At 43.1% G+C, this 27,089-nt stretch overlaps 1 protein-coding gene, 2 long non-coding RNA genes and 1 pseudogene across 7 annotated transcripts in view; 2 read left to right on the plus strand and 2 right to left on the minus strand.

Moving 5' to 3' along the window:
• Positions 1-16,067, minus strand: part of MAEA (macrophage erythroblast attacher, E3 ubiquitin ligase) — a 27,854-nt gene extending 11,787 nt beyond the window's left edge. The window contains exons 1-3 of one of the 3 annotated variants that reach the window (XM_081005650.1): positions 15,588-16,067; positions 5,041-5,223; positions 3,104-3,307 (exon numbers count right to left, since the gene is read on the minus strand). In XM_081005650.1, the coding sequence (XP_080861776.1) occupies positions 3,104-3,307; positions 5,041-5,223; positions 15,588-15,656 (456 nt within the window). In that variant the 5' untranslated portion in view covers positions 15,657-16,067. Of the gene's footprint in view, positions 1-3,103; positions 3,308-5,040; positions 5,224-10,345; positions 10,369-15,587 lie in introns of those variants that run through there. The other 2 variants (XM_081005651.1, XM_081005652.1) reach the window with 2 other exon arrangements.
• LOC308477279 overlaps positions 1-27,089 on the minus strand; it is a 186,284-nt gene that overhangs the window by 73,303 nt on the left and 85,892 nt on the right. The window lies entirely within an intron of this gene.
• Positions 7-3,096, plus strand: LOC308477267 (peptidyl-prolyl cis-trans isomerase-like 3; annotated as a pseudogene). The gene is made up of 2 exons: positions 7-1,625; positions 1,843-3,096. The product of its transcript is annotated as a peptidyl-prolyl cis-trans isomerase-like 3 (transcript).
• On the plus strand, positions 7,462-26,725 carry LOC308477282. Its single transcript, XR_013986441.1, has 2 exons — positions 7,462-7,593; positions 26,574-26,725. It is a non-coding gene; the product is annotated as an uncharacterized lncRNA (long non-coding RNA).

Raw genomic sequence — 27,089 nt, forward strand, 5'->3', positions numbered from 1 at the left:
CTAAACAGAGATAGGAGGGTGGGAGAGGGAAAGAAAAAATGAGACGATGTAGTTACTCACCAGAGCCAGAAGAATGACACCATATACAGCTTTCGTTAAGATAACTAATAAGCTTTTCAAGATGACCCAAACATTGAGGTTTTTCCTTTTTGTGGGGACAAGGGAGGGATTTGCAGAGCACCAACATAAGGACAGTCAAACTCCTTTTCCTTAATGAAGGAAGATTTTTATCCAAATCCTAGTCAATGTCTATGAAATAAAAAAGTAAAACATTTATACTGGGCAAAATCTGAAGAGCTATTTTAAGTACACTCAAGGGCTTGGGCGTGTCTAGGGAATCTTAGCTTTTTCCTTTGAGGAATAGGCCCCAATAATCTGTCACGAACTGCTTTTTAAAACTTCTTCAGTGTCAAAGAATGTTTGCCATGTACAGTGGTGGGGGGCTGCTGTTCAAGAAACATAGCTAAAGTTCCCTGAACATGTGGAACTAGTTGTGCAGTGCTCTGGTTCCAAGCTTTAAAGTATTTCCTTTTTAAAATAACCTGATTTAAAATACTGGAATTCAATACAAACATACGGAAGTCTATATCCAAACAAAATGGACCCCTGCCTCTCTATCAAACACGATGAGTTAGTCTGCTTTCCTATACAGAAGAACAAACAGAGGCAAAGATGTGTGATTTGAAGTCAAGCACTGCAAATTACACAATACCATGTGCATTTCTTAATGCCAAAAGCATCTTTTCATTGCATGAAAAAATAACCCTGCTTCTGGCAAGTTTGGGGCGCTTTACCTTCAAGTCCTGACCTGTGTCTAGAGGACCATACAAAATCTCAACTCCACAACTGTTCACCAAAGAAGAGAAATTTTGTAAACTAGAAGAATGTCAATCGTAAGATTAAAGACTTTGGATTATTCTCCAGAGTGTCTTCAGTAGCAGAAGGTTTGAAATAATTAAGCTATAAGATACTACAGGTGCAACAAACAAGTTATTAATATGAGTACTGTAATATAGTTACTGCTTAAAGAAAAATTAAAGAAAAACAGTAATGAGGTTTAGAGATCTCTTCTTTGAGAGCACTTTTCAACTCTTCCCCTTCTTTGTCCTTGGGGCTGTCGACACTGTATGAGAATTTTTACATATACAGTGTATTTTGGAAACTTATTCGTTTTCTATGCATTTGGACTCCTATGATATTGAAACCAAATTTTTGCATGATGATTTCTGAGACCAAGAAGCAGGTTTTTGTCTAAGTGGATATAATTGGATTCCATACTGAATCAAGATGGCAGAATGAGCCTTTCAAAGAGGAGCAAAGGAAGGCTGCCTGTAGTCCCATCCCCACCTTTTTAGAGCTGTGAAATCCTGAAAGATTCAAATGGTGTTGCCCCTTCTGACTGATATGCTCTGCATTCCTAGTCAGCAAAGATGACTGTGACCCTACATACCGATGTGGGATAAATTAAAAGAGAGCTATTCTGTGGAAAAGCACCCAAGGCTTGTGAAAAATTTCTGGCACTCTGCACAAGTAACTACTACAATGGCTGTATTTTTTCACTGGAATATCAAAGGATTTATGGTGCAGACCAAAGATCCAACAGGTTCTGGAAAAGGAGGAACTATGTTATTAACCAAAATCAAGACCTTGTACCAATCACTCAATATTCTCAGTGGAGAGGTTACGTTAAATAATTTGTTTGAATGTTGAATTTGTAAGCGTATATCTGGAGACAATGGATGAAACTGACACCATTAGATGTACTGCTGGATAAGTGTTGAATGGTTCTTGTATTTGTATAAAAACCATTAAAAATTTGTTTAAAAGAAAAGGAGGAAAGAGCTTTTGGGGCATAAGATTTGAAGATGAATAGAGTGGATACTTAAAACACAGTGTTCATTGAATTGTTTCCATGGCAAATAATGGTCCAAATACAAATGGATCCCAATTCTTCATCACCTATGACAAACAGCCACACCTGGACAAGAAATACACTATTTGGGAAGGTAATCAAATTGCCAGTGAGCGAGAATACATTCCACCCCCTTAATGACATAATGTTAAAGATGTTACAATTCGTGCTAATTCCTCTGCTCAATAGCTAAAAATGCCAATGCAGATTTCTGAAGGACTGGCTTGAAAAACTGCTGGTGAGTCTTTGAAGACAGATGGAGCTTGTGCATTCTCTCTTGGGATTATGGACTTCCCAAGCTTTACAAATTTCAACATTTCACAGGACAAAAGGCCACTTTTTGATGTGTGAAATTGTATACACTTAAGAAAACTGGGTTCACTTTTTTAAAAATAATAAAAAAAGGGGAAAAAATGAGGCTTTCAAAACTGCAGATTCTTTTTGGTTTCTTAGAATTCCCAATGCCCAAGTAAGAAGCTGCTACTATTTTATATCTGAAACATAGTCAGATACAGCATCGGTACTTAAAATGGTATATGAAAATACTTTCTGAACTGCAGTTTCAAGCTGCAAGCCAGGAAAATGTTCAATTTCTCTCCAGTATAAAACCTTCCTGTACTTGGAAACTGAAGGACAGAGAGGAAGACGCAAGCTTAGTACTCTCTTTGATATGCTGTAGTCTTCCATTTGTTGGTTATGTTTGGTTTTCGATAGCTGATCCCGTCAGGCATAGGGTCAAATACGGAGTGAAGAATGGGGGAAGAGAAGAGGCATGATTGCAGGATTGCAGAGTTGGAAGCGACCCTGTGGGACATCTAGTCCAACCCCCAGCAATACAGGAATAACACAAGGCAGTGAACATAGAGAGTTTGCTTCCGCCTTGTGGCTTACCATGCTTTATCATGCCTGACCCCAAGAGAAAGCTGCCTCCATAACATCACCCCCTCCCCCAAAATCAGGATCTAGTCTCCCAGCCTTAAAGACTCAGCAGGCACCCCAGCACTGAACGATTGCCTTGTGAGGTCTCCACGACAACCTTTCATTTCTCAAGGAAAGTGATGTCTTCCAGATAAGCAGTAGTAATAACAATCTAATAACTGAAAGTAGCCAAGGGGGGAGCAGATAGCTATCTAGATTCCAGACAGTACCAAATAAAGCAGCCTTTTGTACTTCATCACAGCAAATACCAACCTCAATACCACTTTGCCTGGCCAGCTTTACAGCTGTATTGTAATAGCCACATCGCAAGAGATGCTCCACCATCATACGATCCATGCGTTTTTTCTTCCACATGTTAGCAGCAGCTGGTTGGTCACTGCTGTGCTCCTTGAGATGTTCAATCCTGCGCTTGCATAGCTTTGCACTCTCGTCTTCAGCCTGGATTGATTCCACTGCCTATATCAAGAAACCCATCATTCAGTCAGAAGTTACATTGAACAGGTCTGTACTCCACATTTCACATTTTCTACCATGTAAATGTAGAATAATATATACAACCTACTAAGAAATACAGCATCCTCACCCCACCCTGGCAACCGTTAGAATTCCTGCTCCATGATTGCAGTCATGGGATTTTTGTCTATCACATGACGGTGTATGTTTTGACTCCACAGAGTGGGAAGTGACGGAGACAGGATGTTTGTGTTACTGTGTTCCGTGAAGTGGGACTATCGTCCTTTGTTCTTTTTCTCTTTGCTGTCTGATGCTAGAGAGAGAGGGAGCCATGTTGCAGTGCTCCGTGTGAGTTTATATGTAAATAAAGTAGATTAGCCAAAATGCTGAGTTGTTGAGGTCTGTTACGCAAGCTGCGAAGACTCTGCGGATCCCTAAGTGGGCCGATGTCTGTTGGCATTGGTCACTGTGATGTTCGGGCTGAAGAAAGCTTTTGAAGCTCCCAAACGATCGACCAGGAGGGAGAGAACATGCCAGTCGGGCATGTGTCTCTGCCAGGGTCCTACTCGAGAGTAAGACGAGCTCCTGACAGCAACAGTCAAGTCACAGTATTAATACATAGCTGAAACATATTCTATTCTACCCAGGACTATGGGACACACACAAACAGCCATTATTACCATTTACCACTTATTTGTTGACATCCTTGTAATTAAAGGAGATACTGGAGGAATCAACTGTCATACCATGAATGTGCAACTGTTTAACAAAGGAAGCTGAGGCTTCTGACAAAGGGCAGAACATGACTTTTCAGTAACACACGGTGCTTATTTTGCAGTCATCATACACGTATAGTTAAAATATTGGTGGGACCAGAACCTCGTGAAATGTTCCCATCAAAAATTTATAACCCGAATCCAATACAAAGATAGACACATCTCACTTAAATCAATGGGCTTAACTACAGCCACAATTGTGCTGAATTATGGTCCAGAACCTGTGCAACACTATGTACAGTCGACTCACAATCTGCACACATTTAACTTGCACGACTGCAACTTCAGTGCTTGGTGGCCAACCAGCTGATATCACACAAATTAAGCACATGGAAGGCAGCGAGCTTAAAAGCTCCCAGGCTTGCATACTGGGTTCTGGGAAGGCATCACATGGTAAGCAGGCAGAAGAGCTTAAAATCTTAAAAGCTCTCCACCTTGCTGGGGTGGGGGTAAGCAATGCAAATACATGATTTTGGTTTTATGTGCAAAAAGGATTTGCATTTTTCCAACCTGGTTTACTCCTCATTTTTTCTGCATGTTACTTCTACGTTGAGTTCCTTGTTAGGTCATTTGGGGGCTGAAGAATATTAACCTTTTTAAACGAACATTTAGAAGTTAAGTTTTCATCAAAAACAAATCTGTAGCTTCCTAGACCTTTTAAAAGATGACACCTCTTAGTAAGTCCTTGTGTTTATGATGTAATCTCTTTCTTGGCATAGCTCCTAAAGAACATAAGAGTAGCCTGCAGGAACAGGCCAATGGCCCATCTAATCCAGCATCCTGTTCTCACAGTGGCCAACCAGACGTCTTATCCTCCCATGGTTTCCAGCAACTGGCATTCAGAAACTTTGCTGCCTCTGACTGTAGAGGCAGAGCATAGCCACTGCAGCTTGTGGCAACTGAGAGCCCTCTGCTTCTCCATGAATTTGTCTAATCCTCTTTTAAAGCCACCCAACTTACCTTTCTTTTCAGAACACTGAGTTTTTCAACTACTCCATCAAGGAGACTAACCACAGAATCCACAGCTGGGCAGCTGCTCAGCGTCTTCTCCAGCTCTGCTACAACCATAGTTACGTGGCTGGTCTCTCGGTCAATGTTTTTCTGAGCAGCTCGGAAACGTTTGTTCAGCGTTTCGTATGGCACCTTTAAGAAGAAGAAAACAGTGTTTACATCAAAACTCTTGTGCTTTCTATTTCTATTTAGGATTTCTATTCTACTGAGTCACACCATTGGCCCGCTGAGCTCATTACACCAGCCTTTGCCCAATGTACAGCACATACTCCAAGCTGGAGAAGCCTGGTCTCCACTGATGGACAACAACTTTCCATAGAATTGAAGGTGTGTTTTCCAGTCCTACTTGGGGATGTTTACTGTATCTTATGTGGAAAACTCTCAATAAATTTTTTTAAATAATATATTTTTTAAAAACCCAGTTGGCTCTCCCTCCATAAAGGTGTTCTAATCACTGTATCTCTAGCTGCAGGTCTCACTCAATATGTCAAAGTACTTAAAGCACTCAGGCGTTTGATATGTTCTATGTAGTATCCTTTGCTGGATTAGTCTTGATCAAGTATCTAATGAAGCAGATATAAATGTCTGTAAAACTGCCTTCCAATCCAGAAGCTGCAATCTGAGTTTAAATTTTGTGTTCCACTTACTTCTGATAGAGTCTAAATTAGGTGTTTATATTCCTCAGCACATGAAATGCTAACATCTATGAAGACTTCTTGTGAAAACCACAGTGTAGGCCTCCTGCAGCACGTCAAGTAGGTCTACCACAGTGAGCACACATCTGGACCAGATTTTGCCTCAAGCTATATGCATTGCTATGCTGCCTCAGGGGCAGGAACTGAATTCCTCCCAAAAGGCTACAATGCTACAAATGTTTTAAATTTATTGATTTCACTCAGAATTTATGGGAGATTTACAATAACTTTATCTAAACATCCACAGGAATGGTTTGCTTGCTAGTTATACATGAAATGCCCCAAATGATTAAACGGGCATGAGCATAAGAGTCAAAATGAAGTTGGACCACAATCAACATCTAGGCTTGTACAGAAGCTTTTGTAGGAGCATATTGTGCAGGGCACCTTAAATGCTTAGAGCCTAGAGTTACTTAGCAGGGATACTAAAAATAGAGACTAGGTAGATAAAACATAGGTATTGCCCTTATGACCCAACTATGATATATTAGAACAAAAGAGACAAAAGATGTGATACTTTTATCAGAATTTGGAATCCTCTTATTTAATAGTGTTTGAAAATAAATTCAGTGCTCTTTATTCAAAGTTTTGATTCAAATTATAGGTAACTGCAACTATAAAACCACAATTAAACAGTACATTTTTTACATTTAATATGTTTACATTTAATATATCTTTTAAATGTATGCATTGATAGAAAACTAATAAACTTCCCTTCCATTCATATATGAAAAACAATACAGACCATTCTTTATTTGCTTCCTGAAATCCAATACACTCTAAAGAATTCTTTGTATTTGTCTTGACCTTGTCACTCAATAATCCCAGCCTTCAGAAATTTGTCTAGCTGAAGAGCAGTATGAACTACGCAAACAATTATGCTAGTACAGAAGTGCCAGCAAATACCTTTTCCCCCAACTGTTATAAAACACAGAGAAGCCTGTAGGTATAACACAGCAAACGTAAGAAACCTAACCCCTCCCTCCTTATGCTGGTCTACGACCGCAATAAAGTGTTATTGTTGTAACCAAGTATTTGCCTATATAATCAACTTTTAGCCAGATTTTTGAATAGTGCTTCAGATAAGCACCATTATATATCGAGGAGGAAATGGGATGGGATGGCACAGAGAAGCCATGTCCCTCCAGGGCATCAGCTGGCCACCTACTTATGGTGGCTGTGCATTCGGCCTCTGCGTGAAAGGAACACTACACATGCACAATGTTGTCACAGAGCTCCCCCCCTTCATAGACACAAGGCCATGAGAGAGGGGAATGGCTAGTGGGAGCATGAAGAATGGCTTCTGAGCACAATCTCACTATTCCTCATATGTTCACCCACTGCACAAGGTCACCCATCTAAATATCCCTATTATTCTTTTCAGAGTGGATTAAAATACCATAATACCACTGCTGAGCAAAAAATGGGAGAGAGGATTTTCAGTTCCTCAACACAAACCTATAAGCTGTTCCAACTGTCTTACAATCCACCTTTGTGCAAATCCCAGAGGATTCAAAAATACTCCACACGCCAAGACAACCGACAGCAAGTAGCACCGTCTCTGTTTTCCCAGTACAATGATTTTTGCATCACAATGCAATTGTTTCATATCAGTGGGTGTAGCTGAGCCTCTCTCTATCTGCTGTTAAGACAAGACCTCACACAGGCTGGGCAGAACCTGTGCACCCTTAAAATGCTTCTGTCAACTTGAGTAGAGGTTAAACTACAGGGAGCCCACTGAGCAACATCTGAAGGCAGTGGGATCTGGAGGACAGAGAGAATGGACTATGCTGCCATGGGAAACGAAGTAATAGGATCACACAATGAATAGGATCAGCCCTGCAAGCTGTTTTGGTTATTTATTTAATGTATTTTTTTCTTAACCACCCTTCATCAGAGGATTATACTGCAGTGCACACAGCGTTCAAAACTCCCATTGTTCTAGGCGCGTTTTGCAACAGGGAATTTTATAAATGTGAGCAGTTTCTGAGCTCTGGGCGCAGTACTGCGCCTAAGATTTCAGATTAAAATTGCCACTGTGACTCAGAAGTAAATCCCAACCAAGTTCAATGGGGCTTCCTCCCAAGTAAAACGTGCATGGATTGGGAACCTGAACACTTTCTTTTCTTTTAAACCCAACATGCTTTGTTTAGGTTTTAGTTGCCTTGTTTAATGTACTTTTAATGTATGGTGTGCTTTTAATTTGAAATATACTAGCCAGTTAGTTATGATGGTCTAAGTAGTGCATGTTAAAGTGTTATCTACCTCAATCACATAAAGGTAAAGGTAAAGGGACCCCTGACCATTAGGTCCAGTCGTGACCGACTGTGGAGCTTTATTGGCCAAGGGAGCCGGCGTACAGCTTCCGGGTCATGTGGCCAGCATGACTAAGCTGCTTCTGGCGAACCAGAGCAGCACACGGAAACGCCGTTTACCTTCCCACCAGAGTGGTACCTATTTATCTACTTGCACTTTGACATGCTTTCGAACTGCTAGGTTGGCAGGAGCAGGGACCGAGCAACAGGAGCTCACCCCGTCGTGGGGATTCGAACCGCCGACCTTCTGATCGGCATGTCCTAGGCTCTGTGGTTTAACCCACAGCGCCACCCGCGTCCCTACCTCAGTCACATAGTGATGCTTAAAATCAAAACAAATTTTGGAGTGGGATCATTGAAAGGCCCTTAAGTCTTAGGTTTGCGAACTGGACACTCAAGGTGGGTGTCTTTGCCATTAGTTGCACAGGCCTTAATTTGTGTTAATTGTGGTGCCAAAAAGATATGTTTATACGCAGTGCTTTTTTTCTGGGGGGGGGGGGCGTGGGGAATGCATACCCTGAACATTTTATGAATCTAAGTTTGGCCTCATTGAGGGGCAGTATTTCAATATGAGTGGGAAAATGAGAGTACCCCTAAACATTTTTAAGGGAAAAAAAGCACTGTTTATATGAAGGAAAGGGGGTGTGGGGAGAATTGAGGGTTTCTCTGCAGAGTGGAAGGAAAGGAGGGTCTTTTTCTGCCTCCCCACTTCCAGCCACTCTCTGAAGGCTGCAGAAGGGGACCCCCTTAAGAATATGGCGGGGGGGGGGGCAGAGGAAGCATAACTTTGTTTTTTGAAGTCTTCAGATGAGGACTAGACCATGTGAAAAATGAACATAGTATTTTAGCTGCAGTTCATTCATTTTCAGCTTTGTATTCTTGTTATTAAAAAGGGTGCCTAGACATTCCATTGTTGCACCCATATCCTAGGTTTAAGGTGCCATTTAGCTCCTAGCTTTCATATCTCAGTTTCTAAACCTGAGTGCACAGTATGAAAAAAAAATATTCACACAACATATGAATACAATTAGTAAAGTGCAGAGGATTCCCCTGCCATAAGGATGGACATTAACAGTTCAAATAGTTTTAAAATATTGACATTATAGGAACAAAGATAAAAAAATATATATGATATACACACCCTGAATAAATTTGCTAGCTGTTACTGCTAAATTTCATTTTTAAAAAGCATAACAAATGTTATTACCTATTTATTCAGTCATTCTCCAAGAAGTTCAGAAGAACACACATAGTTGTCTGAGTGATTTTATACTAGCAGTATGGTGAGAATGAGAACATGACTGCCCCAACATTACCTAATGAGTTTATTGTCAAACAAGTATTCGAATTTGGGTCTCCTAGACTTGGTTCATTCAACTATACCAGGGAATGAAAAGCAGCTCCCAGGATGCTGCTCAACAACATCTGGAGGGCCACAGATTATCCACCCATGAACACATCTTTGCCACTGATAATGTAACGGGGGTGGGGAGGAGATGGAACAAGGCAATCGATTACTCAACTTCCAACAACTAGGTGAGATGGGAATCAGACAAAGCAACCTAACATCTGGATGGGGTGGTGCCACTCCAGAGCAGAACTACACAGCTGATGGGATATAGGCAGCACTAATTTAATTGTATTTCATTATTTTATATGTAAGCTGTCTTACAGAGCTTACATATAAAGACATGCTTGATCAAATAAATGTAGATTCAGCATTCTACCCATAAACCTGCACCAAAAGACCCCCTCATGAAGCAAAATATCTGGTAATAAAACTGAATTTCCTTTGATTAATCTTTTTTTACATAAAAAAATTCAAAAAATGGCATCACAAATATTGCCATTATCAAAGATAAAGTAAAACCTATACATAAAATAAGCAAGAAAGGGAAATCTACAAAGAGAATAAAATCAGTGCTATATACGGTGTGTAAGTAAATAAAATTACAGACCAAGTATGACTAATGCTCCAAGCATTCATGCCACTTCTATCAAGAAGAGAGATTGCTGGGTACCAGCTTGGGGGAGTGCAATGACCTACAATGTTTTGCTTCCCTCCACACAACTGGTTTGGCAGAAGGGAACGGTATTGTATTCCTTTCATTGCTTTCTTCAAACCACCAGGCCTGATTGTACACCACCATTTTCTTAATTTCTGCTCCAGACAGATCAAACTAAGTTTCTAGAAATATGTAACATTTTTAAATTTCAATGTATCATTACCACTAAACCTTTTACATTTTATACACTGTTGAGCACTTCACTTGTTTCACACAATACTCTTGAGATTCTGGAACATACTGCACCATGTCATCAACTGAGATCACTATAGGAACCTAAGGAGAATTGACGAACGTACTAGAACTGTATTAGTCAAGTAACTGACAACACAGATGAAAAACCAGGAAAGATGTAAAATGAACTGAGTTCCTTAATGTGTGGACTGTTCAAAGAAAATGCCCAAAGTGGAGATGTTTCAACTGCTGCTTGCTGGATGGACCACGAAAAGGATACAGTGGTGCCTCGCAAGTCGAAATTAATTCGTTCCGGGAGTTTTGTCGTCTTGCGATTTTTTTCGTCTTGCGAAGCACGGTGTCGGGAAAGTTTTGGAAAAGCTTCAAAAATCACCAAAGTCTTTAAAAACCTCAAAAAAGGCTACCACACCTCGTTCTATGAGTTGCTCCTCGAAGTCAAGTTGCAACTGTATTAACGGTGTTAAGAAAAAGGAAACAAACTTGCAAGACGTTTCTGTCTTGCGAAGCAAGCCCATAGGGAAAATCGTCTTGCGAAGCAACTCAAAAAACCAAAAACCCTTTCGTCTAGCGAGTTTTCCGTCTTGCGAGGCATTCTTCTTGCGAGGTACCACTGTATTGCTTTGCTTTCTGCCTACTTACTCCTCCTTGCCCTTTTCTACCTAACCGTAAAGTATAATTAACAAGAATTAGCTATTGTCTGATTATTTTATCATGTTTGTTGCCTTATTTTAATGCTGGAAACTATTTTGTGATTTCATTTTATTTGCAAAACTAAAAAAGCAATGCATCAGTGGAAATGTGTGTGTGTGTGTGTGTGTGTACACACACGCGCGCGCACACACACACACACACACACACACACACACACACACATATACACTCAGCAATCCCATTGTGTTTTGTTTTTACTTCTGAATAGTTTTGTATAATATAGCACAGTACTGTAAATAAATAAATGGTGGTATTCATCAATAGAAAATCTGAACGATATAAACAGCAATTCTAACAGTAACCAATGATAACCACCAAGTAAGCAGGTCTGAATAGTTCAGAGTTCATTTCCTTAAATGTAAACAGCAGCTTAAACCAGGGCAGTCCAACAAACTGTCCAAGGGATGCATGCAGCTTTCGGCAATATTTGGCACATGCCCCACAGCCCTCATGCTGCCTTCCCAAAGCCAGGTAAGCAAGGCGGTGGGCTTTGGGAAGGTGGTGAGAGGAATCTAGGACACTGTTAGAGTCCTTTCACCTCTTCCCCAGAGGTCTCTCACCTCCTTCCCAAGCCTAATTAGCAGTTTCCCAGCTTTGGGAATAAGTTGGAAGAGCTCTAGGACTGTGCCGGAGCCTCATGTTTCCTTCCAAAGATCCTACACCTTGCTTAGCTGGCTTTGGGAAAGCACCATGAGGGCTTGCAGGGAGGTTATCAAATTTTGGCCTCAGTCCCCCCACCTTGCATATGACAAGGTCCATGGGTTCTATGTTGAAGTACTCTTGCAGCCAACTTGGATGGCGGCTAACAGATTGAGGTTGAATCCTGACAAGACAGAAGTACTGTTCTTGGGGGACAGGAGGCGGGCAGGTGTGGAGTATTCCCTGGTCCTGAATGGGGTAACTGTGCCCCTGAAGGACCAGGTGCGCAGCCTGGGAGTCATTTTGGACTCACAGCTGTCCATGGAGGCGCAGGTCAAATCTGTGTCCAGGGCAGCTGTTTACCAGTTCCATCTGGTACGCAGGCTGAGACCTTATCTGTCTGCGGACCGCCTCGCCAGAGTGGTGCATGCTCTGGTTATCTCCCACTTGGACTACTGCAATGCACTCTACGTGGGGCTACCTTTGAAGGTGACCCGGAAACTACAACTAATCCAGAATGCGGCAGCTAGACTGGTGACTGGGAGCGGCTACGTGGGGCTACCTTTGAAGGTGACCCGGAAACTACAACTAATCCAGAATGCGGCAGCTAGACTGGTGACTGGGAGCGGCCGCCGAGACCACATAACACCGGTCTTAAAAGACCTACATTGGCTCCCAGTACGTTTCCGAGCACGATTCAAAGTATTGGTGCTGACCTTTAAAGCCCTAAAAGGCCTCGGTCCTGTATACCTGAAGGAGCGTCTCCACCCCCATTGTTCTACCCGGACACTGAGGTCCAGCTCTGAGGGCCTTCTGGCGGTTCCCTCACTGCGAGAAGCCAAGTTACAGGGAACCAGGCAGAGGGCCTTCTCGGTAGTGGCGCCCTCCCTGTGGAACGCCCTCCCACCAGATGTCAAAGAGAACAACAACTACCAGACTTTTAGAAGACATCTGAAGGCAGCCCTGTTCAGGGAAGCTTTTAATATTTGATGTATTAGAGTATTTTAATATATTTTTTGGAAGCCGCCCAGAGTGGCTGGGGAAGCCCAGCCAGATGGGCGGGGTACAAATAATAAATTATTATTATTATTATTATTATTACTTGGCTTGAAAAGTTGGATCACCATTAAACCGTTCTCACTGATCCAACACTGCAAGAACTGAAAAAAGTGTATTAATTCTGATGTTTAATTCATTAGCTGGAATATACAACTAAAAATCCTTAATAAAAGGGGTATTTTAGAAAAGCCTTATACAATCAAATAAGTATACCTGGTTTTAAATTGACTTCACTCAACATTCATAACCCCACTACGAAATAAAAACACATGTCCTCTGAAGCTATAACACAATGACCAATATCTTTAAAATGGACTGTAGTTCTTCAATTTCCCTTCTGTTCCTAATGGACATGGATTTTAAAAAGTTTGTAAAGCTCAAGCAGGAGATCATGTTGATTCAGCCATATGCTTTAAAAAAGAGGAAAGGTGCAGAAAAAAGGGAAAGCATACAGAAGATGTTATCAATACATGAGAAGTTCAAAGAGAAAAATTAGGCTTGTTTTTTTCCAGTCAATTGTGCAATTTTTGCTACACATACCTAAGAGATGAGAGGCCTTTCTGTTTTTCATTTTCTATCACTAATCATGACGGAATTATTTCCATCCCAACTATAAGACTCCTATATACAATATACAATTTGATTTACTCACCTTATGATACTATGACTCAAGCCAACATACTTTTGACATCACTATTGTGTACTAGGAAGAGCTACACCTTTTATTAATAGCTCTCTTCCATTAAAATGTTTGTACCTTGTTATCAAGATCCTCCGTTTAGGCTTTAAGACAAAGGCCATGCCAATGAATCATTTGCCTCTTTTCTGCATCAGTTTAGTTCTAAGGAGCTTTCCCCAGATAGCCCTTGGCCTCCCTTTCTGTATATCAACACAAGAAACATGCTCTTGGAAGCAAACTTTTTATTTTCCCTCTAATTTATACTTATTCTTATTCTAGTCTGTCCCTGCCTCTATGGAACCCTCAAGATTATTCCAAGCATTAGCTGGTAAAAAATAAAGTCTTTGGAAACAAGGTGCTCATTGAGCAGGTGGTTACACTTGGATTTTGGAATTTTCCATAATCTGATTTCCAGCTGCATTTTGTTACTGAAACAGTATTCAACATCCTGGTGTAGGCAAATAAAAGTCCTATTAATGCTTCTGGACCTCCTGGTAGTTTTTGGCAACTATCAAACATGGTATCCTGCTCAATGTTTAAAATGATGAGTAGGGGTACTACATCTACATCAGCAATGGGGACCCTGTAACCCTCCATATGTTGTAGGATTTAACTCCTAGCAAGCGTGTCCTATGGTAAGGAACATCAGGAACCACGGTCCAACATCTGGCTGGCCATATGTTCCTCCTAATCGTAATGAAAGCACTGAAAGTCATCTAGGGGTTTGGGGGCCAGACTCACCAGTGCTCTAATGACACCATATCCACTTCTTTGTTTCATCAAATTCAGCTGATGCTGTGAAAATTTGAATTGGATATTCAAACCTCGGTTGTCGAACGTAAGCTTTGTCGGTTGTCGAACGTAACATTTGGCTTCCGAAATGTTCAACAACCAAGGCGCAGCTTCCAATTGGTTGCAGGAACTTCCTGCACTCAAGTGGAAGCCGTGTCGGATGTTTTGTGTGTGTGATTTTTTTTTTGGTGTGTTTTTTTTTTAAGCTAACCTAGCAAGATAAATACCGCGAATAGCAAAGACAAGGCTGCATGGGTGAAGCCTCTCGCCACATCACATACACACACAAAATGAAGATTAAGTCTCTCACCATATGTGTGTGTGTGTATATATATCTATGGAGGTGTTTATATGTGTGTGTGTATCGTGGGGGTGGGGTGTATATACATATGTATATATTCTTTTGTGTGTGTGTACATTGTATATGTGTGTGTGTATATATATAAGAAAAGGTAAAGGGACCCCTGACCATTAGGTCCAGTCGTGACCGACTCTGGGGTTATGGCGTTCATCTTGCTTTACTGGCCAAGGGAGCTGGCGTACAGCTTCCGGGTCATGTGGCCAGCATGCCTAAGCCGCTTCTGGTGAACCAGAGCAGCTCACGGAAACGCCGTTTACCTTCCCGCCAGAGCGGTACCTATTGATCTACTTGCACTTTGACGTGCTTTCGAACTGCTAGGTTGGCAGGAGCTGGAGACCGAGCAACGGGAGCTCACCCCGTTGTGGGGATTCGAACCGCCGACCTTCTGATCGGCAAGTCCTAGGCTCTGTGGTTTAACCCACAGCACCACCCGCGTCCCTTGTGTGTATATATACATACACACATATACACTGTATATATACAAACATATATACATATATACTTATATACGTATATACATATATATATACACACATATATACATGTATACTTATATACGTATATACACACACATATATATATATATACTCACATATATACATATATACGTATATACTTATACGTGTATATACACACACATATATATATATACACATACATGTATATAGTGTGCATATATATATATATGTGTACACACACACACATTGTATATTATATATACGTGTGTGTATATAGTGTATATATTTATACATATATTCACACATGCATATGTAAATACATATACACACACCCACGATAACAAGAGGCGCGTCTCTCGTTCTCTGGCCCCCCTTTCCCCCGCTCCTCTCGGGAGCGCCTCGGAGGCCCCCGCCCGCGTTGGTGCGAAATGCCGGGAGGCGTCTCCCCCCGCCAGGCAGGGAACGGAGGCCTGGGAGGAAGCGGGGCCTCCCGGAGGGGCCTCGCCGGGGAGAGCGGCCCACCCACCTTGAGCGTGGGGTACTCCTGCACCTTCAGAGTCATCGAGAGCTGAGCGGCCGACTCCTGCACCGCCATCTTGGACCGAGCACCAAACGCCGCCGCCGCCGCCGCCACGGCGCCGCCTCCGCCCGCGCTGCTCCTTCTCCTCACAGAATCCTGAGGGAGCCTTCGGTACCCCCTCGCGAACTGCACCCTGGGAGAGAAAGCGCTTCCGCCTCCCCCCCCCCCCCCGGCCTTCGGATGACAGACGAGTCCAGCCCAAGGGCCCTCGCTCGCTTCCTTCCTTCCTTCCGCTCCCCCCCTTTTTTTTTCTTCAAAGCAGGATGGTTCGTGCCATTAGCGCGACGGGCTGACGCAGGGAAGCAAGGCAGCCAATCAGAGCGCTCCTCTGACACCCGTTCTTCTCTTCTCTTGCCCGTCTCTCTCTCTTTGCGATGTTTTTCGCTTTCCGAGCAGGAATCCGTAAAAGCAGGTTGGGTTGGGGAGGAAGTGACGGGAGGGGAGGGGCTTGACGAATCGAGGCGAGGCTTCGGGTTCGACCTGATTGACATCTTCCGGTCGCTGCGCGCCGTCGGCCAATCCAAGCCGACGGTGGGCGGGACTTTCTAGACGTGGAGTCTGAGGCGGCGCTTTCGAGTTCAGTTTGGCGGCGGCCGCTCAGCGAGCGAGGCGGCTGTCTCGATGGTCTCCTTCGTCGAGCAGCGAGGACAGCGGGCCTGGTTTGTTCCACAATTGTTTCTTCCGGTTGGAGCGACGGGAGTGTTTCTGAGCGTGTACAGAGTTATTTTCTTTCTAGGCTGGGGGAGGGGAGAGTTTCTGTGTGTGTTTAATGGCCTTAATGGGTTTATTAAACTTACATACTGCTTTCTCATAGTGATTTTTGTGTGTGTGTGTGTGTGTGTGTGTGTGTGTGTAAAATGAAGTCAAATGTTTTATACGGAGGTTTTTTAAAAAAATATTTTATTAAAACCTTGTCATAGTACAATAAGATGAAGGAAACAAATCTAAATGAAATGAAATGAAAACACAGAGAAAGAAGAAACAGCGAAGGGAAGAAAGAGGAAAAATAAAAAGGACTTCTGATTTTCAGTCTATTGGTTACATAAATGAAATTGTTCCAAATACTCACTCTAGAATGATACCCAACAGATCTACTTTCTGTTAGGCAACATTTGCCCAGTCTTCCAACCCAAATGACTCAGATTAATTCGTTTTTCTTTTTACACAAAAACTCCAAAAGGGGGTTCTCTAATTATCTTTATTAATAAATTTCAACAGTAGTTTTTCTGTAATCAAACTTATTTATTTACTTATTTTGTATACCGCCCTATACCTGTAGGTCTCAGGGTGGTTGCAACATAAAATCACAATATAAAAACACAAAATGCATAATATCAAGAGTCCACTGTGAGTGTAGATTAAAATAAGATCCCACAATTCTCTTCTTATTATTATTCATTAATTTGAATCCAGTGCCATATTCCCATTTTCTGTGGTTTCCCATCCTGTTTTTTTTAATCCCTTCCATTTATGTTTCTTCCATTTCCCTTCCCCTAAAAAAGTGCCAGAGGTTTGATAGCTCTTTCCTCTGATTTCACTCCAAGTCGTGCACAGAGTCCTTTCTCACTCAACTCTATCTCTGCCAGATCAGTATATCTCTTCCACTCTCCATCCATGGCTTCTTTCCACCTCTGCAACATCACAACTCTCATTTCTCTAAGCACCTGTGTGAAGGACTTTTCCATTTCACCCACTGTTGCCTCCAACTCTACCATTTCATGTTCCTGTTCTGGCAATCCTTTTTCCATATGGAGCTTTGAAATCTTTGTGTCCTTTTTCACCTTCATCCAGGCCTGGGAAATGGATCACAGCTTGTCTGCCTACTTGGCCAATGGCAGGTGGGCTGTGATCTCCGCCCCTGGCTTCACTCTGGTCCTCATCCGCCCCATGGGTTTACTTATGTAACATAGAGTTAAAGTCATAGTGATTACTTTATTTTCCAAGTAAACACACAAAAGGCAAGTTATAACTGATCAGTGGTCAAGTTCGCTGACAGGGCTTAACAAGCAAGTGTTGGCAGGTGAGTATGTTGTACATTGTCAGGAAGTCCAGCATGCATCAGCAGGAATATGTTGCGTGTAATTACTTGTTTATGGGACACGGGTGGCGCTGTGGGTTAAATCACAGAGCCTAGGGCTTGCCAATCAGAAGGTCGGCAGTTCGAATCCCTGCGACGGGGTGAGCTCCTGTTGCGCGGTCCCTGCTCCTGCCAACCTAGCAGTTCGAAAGCATGTCAAAGTGCAAGTAGATAAATAGGTACTGCTCCGGCGGGAAGGTAAACAGTGTTTCTGTGCGCTGCTCTGGTTCGCCAGAAGCGGCTTAGTCATGCTGGCCACATGACCTGGAAGCTGTACGCCGGCTCCCTCGGCCAATAAAGCGAGATGAGCGCCGCAACCCCAGAGTCGGCCACGACTGGACCTGTTGGTCAGGGGTCCCTTTATCTTTACCTTTAATGACTTGTTTACAATATAATACTATAAATAGGCAACACACATGAAATCTAATTTAGATTGTTTCTGAATTGTGTGACAAGCAGTTAACAGTAGTGCAAGTGCAATAAAGTTTAATAAAGTAATTCATATTTGATACCTTCTATCTTTACGGATTACAGATCACATACAAATTGTATTATTGTTGTTTCAATAAACTAGCAATTTACGCTTGAGTATTTTTATACATTTTCTTACACATCTACCATATCCTTCCCCCGAGACACATCCTAACTATGGAAAGCTCTGCAAAACAAAATCTGTTACAGTGTGGTCCCATCTCATGTGAGGGTTCTGCCCCAGAAGCAGTACGTACGTCTTTGCAAAACCACACATAGCCAAAAACTGCTGGCTCTCAAGGGAGGGAACCACGACACAGAGGCCCTCCCCGTGTCTCCACTTCCCTCACTCCTGCATGCACAGTAGCAGCATTGAGAGGACCGTGGCAGATTGATTTTCCTCTTTTCTGAGTTGCCACAACAAGGAGAAGAGAACAGGGTGGCAACCAGCCTCCCACAGCTGCGACATGAGCAGGGAAGCAGCGCAAGGCAGACAGAGGGGAAAAGAAATCTGGCTCCCTTGGCTGTAGTAGGGAGGAAAGCGAGCAGAAGCTACAGTTCCACTGCAGATCCATGGTGTCAAGCCCAATGCCAAGAAAAGAAAAGCAAGTTATGGGGCCTCAAACATCCAGATAACTAATCAGGTCTGTGTGCACACTGACAAGGCTATCCAGATAACGGGCAGTAGGGGCACCGCCTGGCTAAACCCTCACCACCCATTCAAGGAAAATACTAAAGCCCCTGAAGGCTGAACAGGAGGCAGAGCAGCTCATGAGCATAGCTCTCAACAGTACTGACCTTGAAACAGGACATCCGACAGGTCCCTGGCTCGTGGGTGCACAGGCAGCACCTGAGAGGCTGGCTTGATGTCACCTTTTGACAGCAGCACAACCCCCACTGCCTCCTCAAAGGGTATGTATTTCACAGAGACCATTTCCTGTGCAACCCCGTCCCCTTTACGGAAGGAAAGAATATGGATGAGGTGTATTCCCCAGGCAGGGGGGAGGAAAAGGGTCCAGAGATCCTCTCCTATCCAGGTAAGGACCCTGGCTTCTGTCCCTTATACATGGGGCACTAAGAGGGCACCAAACAGCCCTGCTTTAATAGTGGGAACAACATTCCCATGGCAGTCTTGATACATCCACATGACCATGCACTGTCTATCACATTTGAATAATTTAGTAATATTAATTTCTGCTTTCAGTAAGCAAAAGCAGCTGCATATTAACTATCTGCATCTGTAAGAACAGAGACTGAAAAGCATCGATGACAAATGCAAATATTCAAATATTTCCAAACTGGAGTTCTGGGCATTCAAGTTGCAATGGCATTGTTATGTGTGGAAACAATATAATAACAATGAAATCATTTTCTTGATAGCTTATTTGTTCTAATAAGACATTGAATAGATGGCACTCTAATAGGAAGAGTACGAGTTTATAATTAGGCTGTGCGTTCTCATGTTGCCCAAGATAGGATAGTTACTTCATATTTAGTTAAAATGTACTAATAGCCCACTTCTGGAGAAAATATTGTCTTGTTTAGCATATCTAGGACATTATTTTGATTTCCCAACATAAACATAGTGATTGTTTTAAAAAGAGCACCAGGCTGTTTATACTGGCCGAATCTGACAATATAATTGATGTTTCACATTTATAGCTTGGTATTTTGGGCTCATTTTGGTAGGGACGTGGGTGGCGCTGTGGGTTAAACCACAGAGCCTAGGACTTGCTGATCGAAAGGTTGGTGGTTCGAATCCCCGCAGCGGGGTGAGCTCCCGTTGCTCGGTCCCTGCTCCTGCCAACCTAGCAGTTCGAAAGCACCCCTAAGTGCAAGTAGATAAATAGGGACCGCTTACTAGCGGGAAGGTAAACGGCATTTCTGTGTGTGGCGCTGGTGCTGGCTCGCCAGATGCAGCTTCATCACGCTGGCCACGTGACCCGGAAGTGTCTTTGGACGGCGCCGGCTCCCGGCCTCATGAGCGAGATGAGCGCGCAACCCTAGAGTCGGTCACGACTGGCCCTGACGGGCAGGGGTACCTTTACCTTTACCTGTTTTGGGCTCAATAAATCATCTTCAAAATGTTGCCGGTAAGATTGGGAAAATGAGAAACAGAACCTGAAATTGATAGATAGATAGATAGATAATACTTTATTCGGCTATAAGCCCACAAGGTAAAACAAATCAATAGATAAAAATCAATAGATAAAATCAATAGCATTTTACAATCTAAAATATCAACTAAAATATTTCAACGCATAATCTCTAAATGTACCGTGTTATGGCCTTGAAGATAAAGATGGTGCATAGAGTTTCTGAAATTGATAGTTTTATCTATCTCTCTCTGTGCCCAGGTTCCTGACTGGGCACAATTCAAAGTTTTCTGCCCTCTTGGCAATGTGCTAGATTCCTTGGCTAAGGAGCGGAACCACTTGTTGTGCTAAGGTGATGCCAACCTCTAAGTTTTGATTACTTAGATCACCTGCCTTTCTGTGCCTTCCATTAACTGTGTAATGCCTGCTGTCCTTAGATTAGCAATTTCCATATGCAGCGCACCAATCTCAACATTAAAGGCTTTGAAAAGAATCCTCCTCTGAGTTCTTGTTCTTTTGCAACTGGCAGCCAGGACTTAAACTCAGAACTTGAGATCCTGCCCACGCATGGACCTCCCCCCACTTTCTCAACCAAGCCTGGAGTTTTTTATCCTGATTTTGGGGAGCAGGGAGTGCTTGACCAAATAACAACTATGAGCTGGTTCTTCCTCTAATATCCAGCAGATGGGGCTGGCATAACATAACTCAGGTGACTTAGTTTTTTAAAAGGGCAGGCTCCGCCTTCTTTCAAAATCCACAAACCCCAAAGACTCTGTTTTCCTAGAATGTAAAGGTTAAGCTGTTGTCAGTGGGAAAAACCCAGCTGAAAGCTTCAGCTGTCAGTGCAGATTAAAAATGTCTAAAATCTAGGCTACTTGAGGTAAAGTGCAAGGTAGTGCACAAACCTATAGGGTAACTGGCACTTTTAAAAGTGCTCTTGCCAGTAAATAAAACAGAAAGTAAAAGCTTTTCAGTAGCATTACTAAGAGTGCTGACCATCCAAGTGTCCCTGTTTTCCAGAGACAATCCCAGATTTACAGAAGCCACCCCAGTTTCTGATTTGATCCCAGAATGTCCCGCTTTCCCCTGTTTTCATCAGAGTTTGGTTTTTCTCGATGTTGCAGGGTGTGGAGTTATGTGACCCCCAAGCCAAGGAGATAAGTAACTATACAACCTTTAGAAGACATCTGAAGGCAGCCCTGTATAGGGAAGTTTTTTTATGTGTAATGTTTTATTGTGTTTTTATATATGTTGGAAGCCACCCAGAGTGGCTGGGACAACCCAGTCAGATGGGTGGGGTATAAATAATAAAGTTGTTGAATAGGATATCCCTATTCAGCTGGACACTGAGGTCCAGTGCCGAGGGCCTTCTGGCGGTTCCCTCGCTGCGAGAAGCCAAGTTACAGGGAACCAGGCAGAGGGCCTTCTTGGTAGTGGCACCCGCCCTGTGGAACGCCCTCCCACCAGATGTCAAAGAGAAAAATAACTACCAAACTTTTAGAAGACATCTAAAGGCGGCCCTGTTTAGGGAAGCTTTTAAATGTTTAATAGGTTATTGTATTTTAGTGTTTGTTGGAAGCCGCCCAGAGTGGCTGGGGATACCCAGCCAGATGGACGGGGTATAAATAATAAATTATTATTGTTGTTGTTGTTGTTGTTATTTTCATCGGAGAAAAGTTGGAGGGTATGTGAGTGTATAAAACAGGACTCTCAGGAAGAAAAGCAAGCTGATTGAATTTGAGCCACGCCTCCTGGCTCAAATTGGCTCCTACAGAAGCTAGGGTGAATTATAAAGGCAAAGGGACCTCTGACCATTAGGTCCAGTCGTGACCGACTCTGGGGTTGTGGTGCTCATCTCGCTTTATTGGCCGAGGGAGCCGGCATACAGCTTCCGGGTCATGTGGCCAGCATGACTAAGCCGCTTTTGGGGAACCAGAGCAGCACACGGAAACGCCGTTTACCTTCCCGCCAGAGCGATACCTATTTATCTACTTGCACTTTGACATGCTTTCGAACTGCTAGGTGGGCAGGAGCTGGGACTGAGCAATGGGAGCTCACCCCGTTGCGGGGATTCGAACCGCCGACCTTCTGATCGGCAAGTCCTAGGCTCTGTGGTTTAACCCACAGCGCCACCCGCGTCCCTATAGGGTGAATTAGCCAGGCATATTAATTTGGAGGCAGCTGCACCGAGAGCTAGGAGGAGCCCCAGCTGACAGAGCTTCTTGGCACCAGCTGACAATGCGTAAAGCGGGGTAAGCAGTTGTGCGAGTTTGGTAGCAGGGCAAGGAGGTCAGGGCACCCCCCTCTGCCCCTTCTTTGTTTGCCATCGAGAAAAACCAAGCCCTCAATAAAGTCAGTTATACTACAAAAACAATCATGCAGGTAGAAAGCCAGCAGGGGTTGTGGGGACTTTCCAGTGTTTTGCATTGTCAGTCACCAGTTGAACTATCACCTTTTTGGCAAACTCCACAGCTGTGCTTAAGAGACAGCGAGTGGCACACTCTCCGGGAACAAGCTTGTTTGCTTGGGGGCTTGGCAGTGTCAGATTCACGTATAAGCTAAACAAGCTATAGCTTAGGGCCCCACTCTCTTGGGGGCCCCCAAAAAAAATTAAAGGGAAAAAAACCTGGATGCACATTTCCAAAATGTAAGATAAAAAACAAATAAAATAAAACCTACATACAGCAACAGTGTTTTGTGTTGCGTAGGCTCCTATGATGTAAGTAATGGGCCCCACTTGCCAGCCTGCTCCCTAAAATACCACTGGTTTGCTCATTTCTATATATAGGGTGCCTACATTCTGCACGTGCAAATGGCTTTACGATACGATAATCTTTCTTGTCATTGTCCCATACAGACCAACGAAATTGAAAAATCTACCTAAGACATTCAAAACCCAACAAGCTTGCTATCCCAGCTATCCCAACCTGGTTAGCCCCCTAAAAACTCTTGATACCCCATTTTTAAATACAATATACTTCCATACAGACTCCTTACAATGCGTTTAAAACCAAAATTGCATTTGGGTTTCTCAGGCTGCTAGTCCTAGTCTTTATAACCCTGTACCTTCTTCCAGAAGGCAGAAGCTGATAGCTATTAGGTCCATAAATTACCATATAGCATATTTTCAACACAAAAAACAGCCACAATTTGTTGTTGACAAAGGACAGCTGGACATATAAAGGGTCCCCATTACCTTCAGTAGCTTAGGGCCTCATCAAACCTAAATCCGGCCATGGGGCTTGGTGCCAAACCTGGGAAAGCTAACACAGGTGTTGTGAAGGCAGGTCATCAACCCTGACCTGCCTGTTGCACCCCACTGACTGCTAATGAAGATGGGGAGGTTGACTTCCATATTCCTGACAGCTTTTTGTCTCTCCCCCCCCCCCAAAAAAAAATCAGTACAGAGTAGGCTTAGTAATTTTACACACAAATTATTCTTACATTATTTTTTTGAAGTTGTTTGGGCATAAACAGACATTGAGACTTCTGTTGTGAAGGCCTCCAGCATTTTAAAGCAAAGATGGTGCTGGATTTTTCAAAATACCATGATCAAATAAACAATATGGTATGTTGGAGGACGACGACAAGGTGTTGACGGATGAGGAGGATGAGGAGTTAGCAGATGTTCATGGCACTTTTGGCAGGAGAGGGATAGAAACAAATTATTACTCAGGCTTCATGGTAACAGAGACCCTATTCAAGAAACATTGCATAGCTTTCTATGGCTTTAAATGTTCTGAAGGAAAGCAGTTCGGATTTGAGCCCTTGCCCTTGATCCTCAGATACTTATGAGATGTTTCATGTAACTCAGACAACAGTAAATAAAAAAATAAGTATAATGACAGAGGCATCAAATTTGTAAATGTATTTGCATCTATTGTGAATGATGAATGGGAAAGTACCGTATTTTTCGCCCCATACGGCGCACCTAGTTTTTTGGGGGGGAAATAAAGGAAAAAAAAAAATTCTCCCGCAGGCGCGGGGCTGGGGCAGGGGAAGCCCGAGCTTCCCCCGACCCCAGCCCCCAGAACAGGCTGCTCTCCGCAAGCTGTGGGAGCCCTCCCGCGGCTTGCGCAGAGCTACCCGAAACCTGGGCGCGACTGCTCAGCGCGCCCAGGCTTCGGAGTGCAGGCAGCTCTCCGCAAGCCGTGGGAGCCCGGCGGGAACTCCCGCGGGCTCCCAAGGCTTGCGGACAGCTTCCTGAAGCCTGGAGAGCGAGAGGGGTCAGTGCGCACCGACCCCTCTCGCTCTCCAGGCTTCAGCGAAAGCCTGCATTCGCCCCATAGGAGGCACACACATTTCCCCTTCATTTTTGGAGGGGAAAAAGTGCGTCCCATAGGGCGAAAAATACGGTACATCATAAACTATCGTGTCTGCAGGTACCCTTCTATTCTGCCTTGGTCAGACCGCACCTGGAGTCCTGTGTTCAGTTCTGGGCGCCACAATTTAAAAAGGATATGGACAAGCTGGAACATGTGCAGATGAGGATGACCGCTGAGATGGTCAAGGGTCTGGAAACCAAGCCTTATGAGGAACGGTTGAAGGAGCTGCGTAAGTTTAGCCTAGAAAAGAGGAGACTGGGAGGAGATATGATGGTCATCTTCAATTACAGTCATACCTCCGGTTGCGAACGTGATCTGTGCGGGAGGCATGTTCGCAACCCGCAGCGTTTGTAGCCTCAAGCGCCGAGTCTGTGCATGCGCGTGACGTGATTCGGCACGTCTGCGCATGCACGTGATGTCATTTTGCGCTTCTACGCATGTGTGAGCACCAAAACCCAGAAGTAACCCGTTCCAGTACTTCCGGGTTCTGCACTGTTCACAACCCGAAAACGAGCAACCCACAGCATTCGTAACCCGAGGTATGACCGTATCTCAAGCTCTGTCACATGGAAGATGGAGCAAGCTTGTTTTCTCCTGCTCTGGAGGGTAGGAACTAAACTAATGGCTTTAAAAGAAAGGAAGATTTTTCTGATGATAACGAGTTGTTTGACAGTAGAATGGACTCCATTGGAAGGTATTAGATTCCTTTCTTGGAGGTTTTTAAGCAGAGGTTGGATATCATCTGTCATGGATGCTGTTATGTACTGAAGTTCTCACCCTGGGCCAGCAGGGGGATACTGTAGATAGTTCAGGTCCACATATGCAAATAAGGGATCGAAAGTGACGTTCAGTGATTGGATAGTTACAGAAAATGGTTACTGTTGCGTTCTAGTGGAGCTCTATATAAGCAGGCTGGCTGAACCCTTCAGTTCAGTTCTGTTCTGGCCTGTGAATAAACAAAAGCTGTTTGAAAAATCGCTGTGTCGTCTGATACGTTCATCCACAACTTAACATGCTTTAGTTGAGATTCCTGCCTTGCAGAGGGATGGACCAAATGATCCTAGGGGTCACTTCCAACTCTACAATTCTAATACTATTCTTATGTAAAACTGAGCTTTTTTTTTGTTCATTTGCAAATAAAAGTTAAGTCTGCACTTCTGTGGTACTCTTACTAGTTTAGAGCTGTTTTCAGTGTTTTTATTGCAAGTACACAGATGGTGATATTTGATTTCCTGTCAGATTTAATGAACACGAGACAGGAGGAATAAGAACATTTGTTTGTTCAGCAAAGTTCATTTTGTGGCTTTTGATTCATAAAGTGCTTACCGTTGTGTTGCTGTTTTATTTGTACAATGTGGTTATATGTTTAACCAAATACAGATGTTAATCATGAGGAATTTTGCAAATTACAGATTGCTAGGTCTCTGTAGCAGGTTTACTCAATAATTTTTAATGATATTGTATATTTTGTATTGTGTATTTCATTGTTGTACTCCACCTAGAATTGTGAGCATGACAGGTGGTATATAAATATCCCTAAAGAAATATATGCAATGGCCACAACAAACATCATTGAACAATACTTTCCCTTTTTTAAGCCCCTCAACAGCAAATTAAGGCCTGTGTCTCCACTTGCCTGGCAGTGACTCAGCAGGCAAAGTCAATGTTTTTTGACCCCTTAGCCCTTGCCCAGTTGAAAAGAAAGGCCCTGTTAAAATTAGATGCTGAGCAGGTCCTTAGGAGCGTTTTTCCTAATGTTTAACTGTAAACTAAGAGGAAGGTGATGTTGAAGCAATTGCTTCTTATTCTGCTCTCCCTGGACCAGGTAAGCAATAGTTTGTCTTTCTTTCTTTTTTCAAATCTGCTTTGCAATTATTATTACTGAAAACCATTGTTCCTAAATTTTCTTTAGGGGTAATGCTCAGTGGGTCAACCTTTCTTTCCTTTTATTCCTTTTGCACAGGAGAGGCACTTTTCCCACCACCATGGCTACTCCAAGAGATGCAAATTAATGGATACATAACAAGAAAAGTACTATGGAATAATATCTCAGTACAGGATCACAGCTGAGAGACTCTTATATGGACAAAGACAGAAACATTTATTATTATGTAAGATGGAGGAATGCTTGTTGATTTTATTTTTAAAAAGTATTTGTTAAGTTGTGGGTGAACATATCAGATGACACAGCGATTCTTCAAATAGCTCTTGTTTATTCAGAGGCCAGAACAGAACTGAACTGAAGGGCTCAGTCAGCCTGCTTATATAGAGCTCCAGTACAACGTTACTGTAGCAACTTTCTAAAACTATCCAATCACTGAACATCACTTTCCATCCTTCATTTGCATAACTATCTAAAGTATCCCCCTGCTGGCCCAGGGTGAGAACTTCAGTACAGTATTTATGCATTTTTAATAATTTGAGACATCCACTTTCCAGTTATCTTCATTTATCCTACATTCTTCGGCTCCCCCGCACC

The sequence above is a fragment of the Podarcis pityusensis genome (genome assembly GCF_964106645.2).
Source record: "Podarcis pityusensis genome assembly, chromosome: 5".
In the NCBI taxonomy this organism is placed as follows: Eukaryota; Metazoa; Chordata; class Lepidosauria; order Squamata; family Lacertidae; genus Podarcis; species Podarcis pityusensis.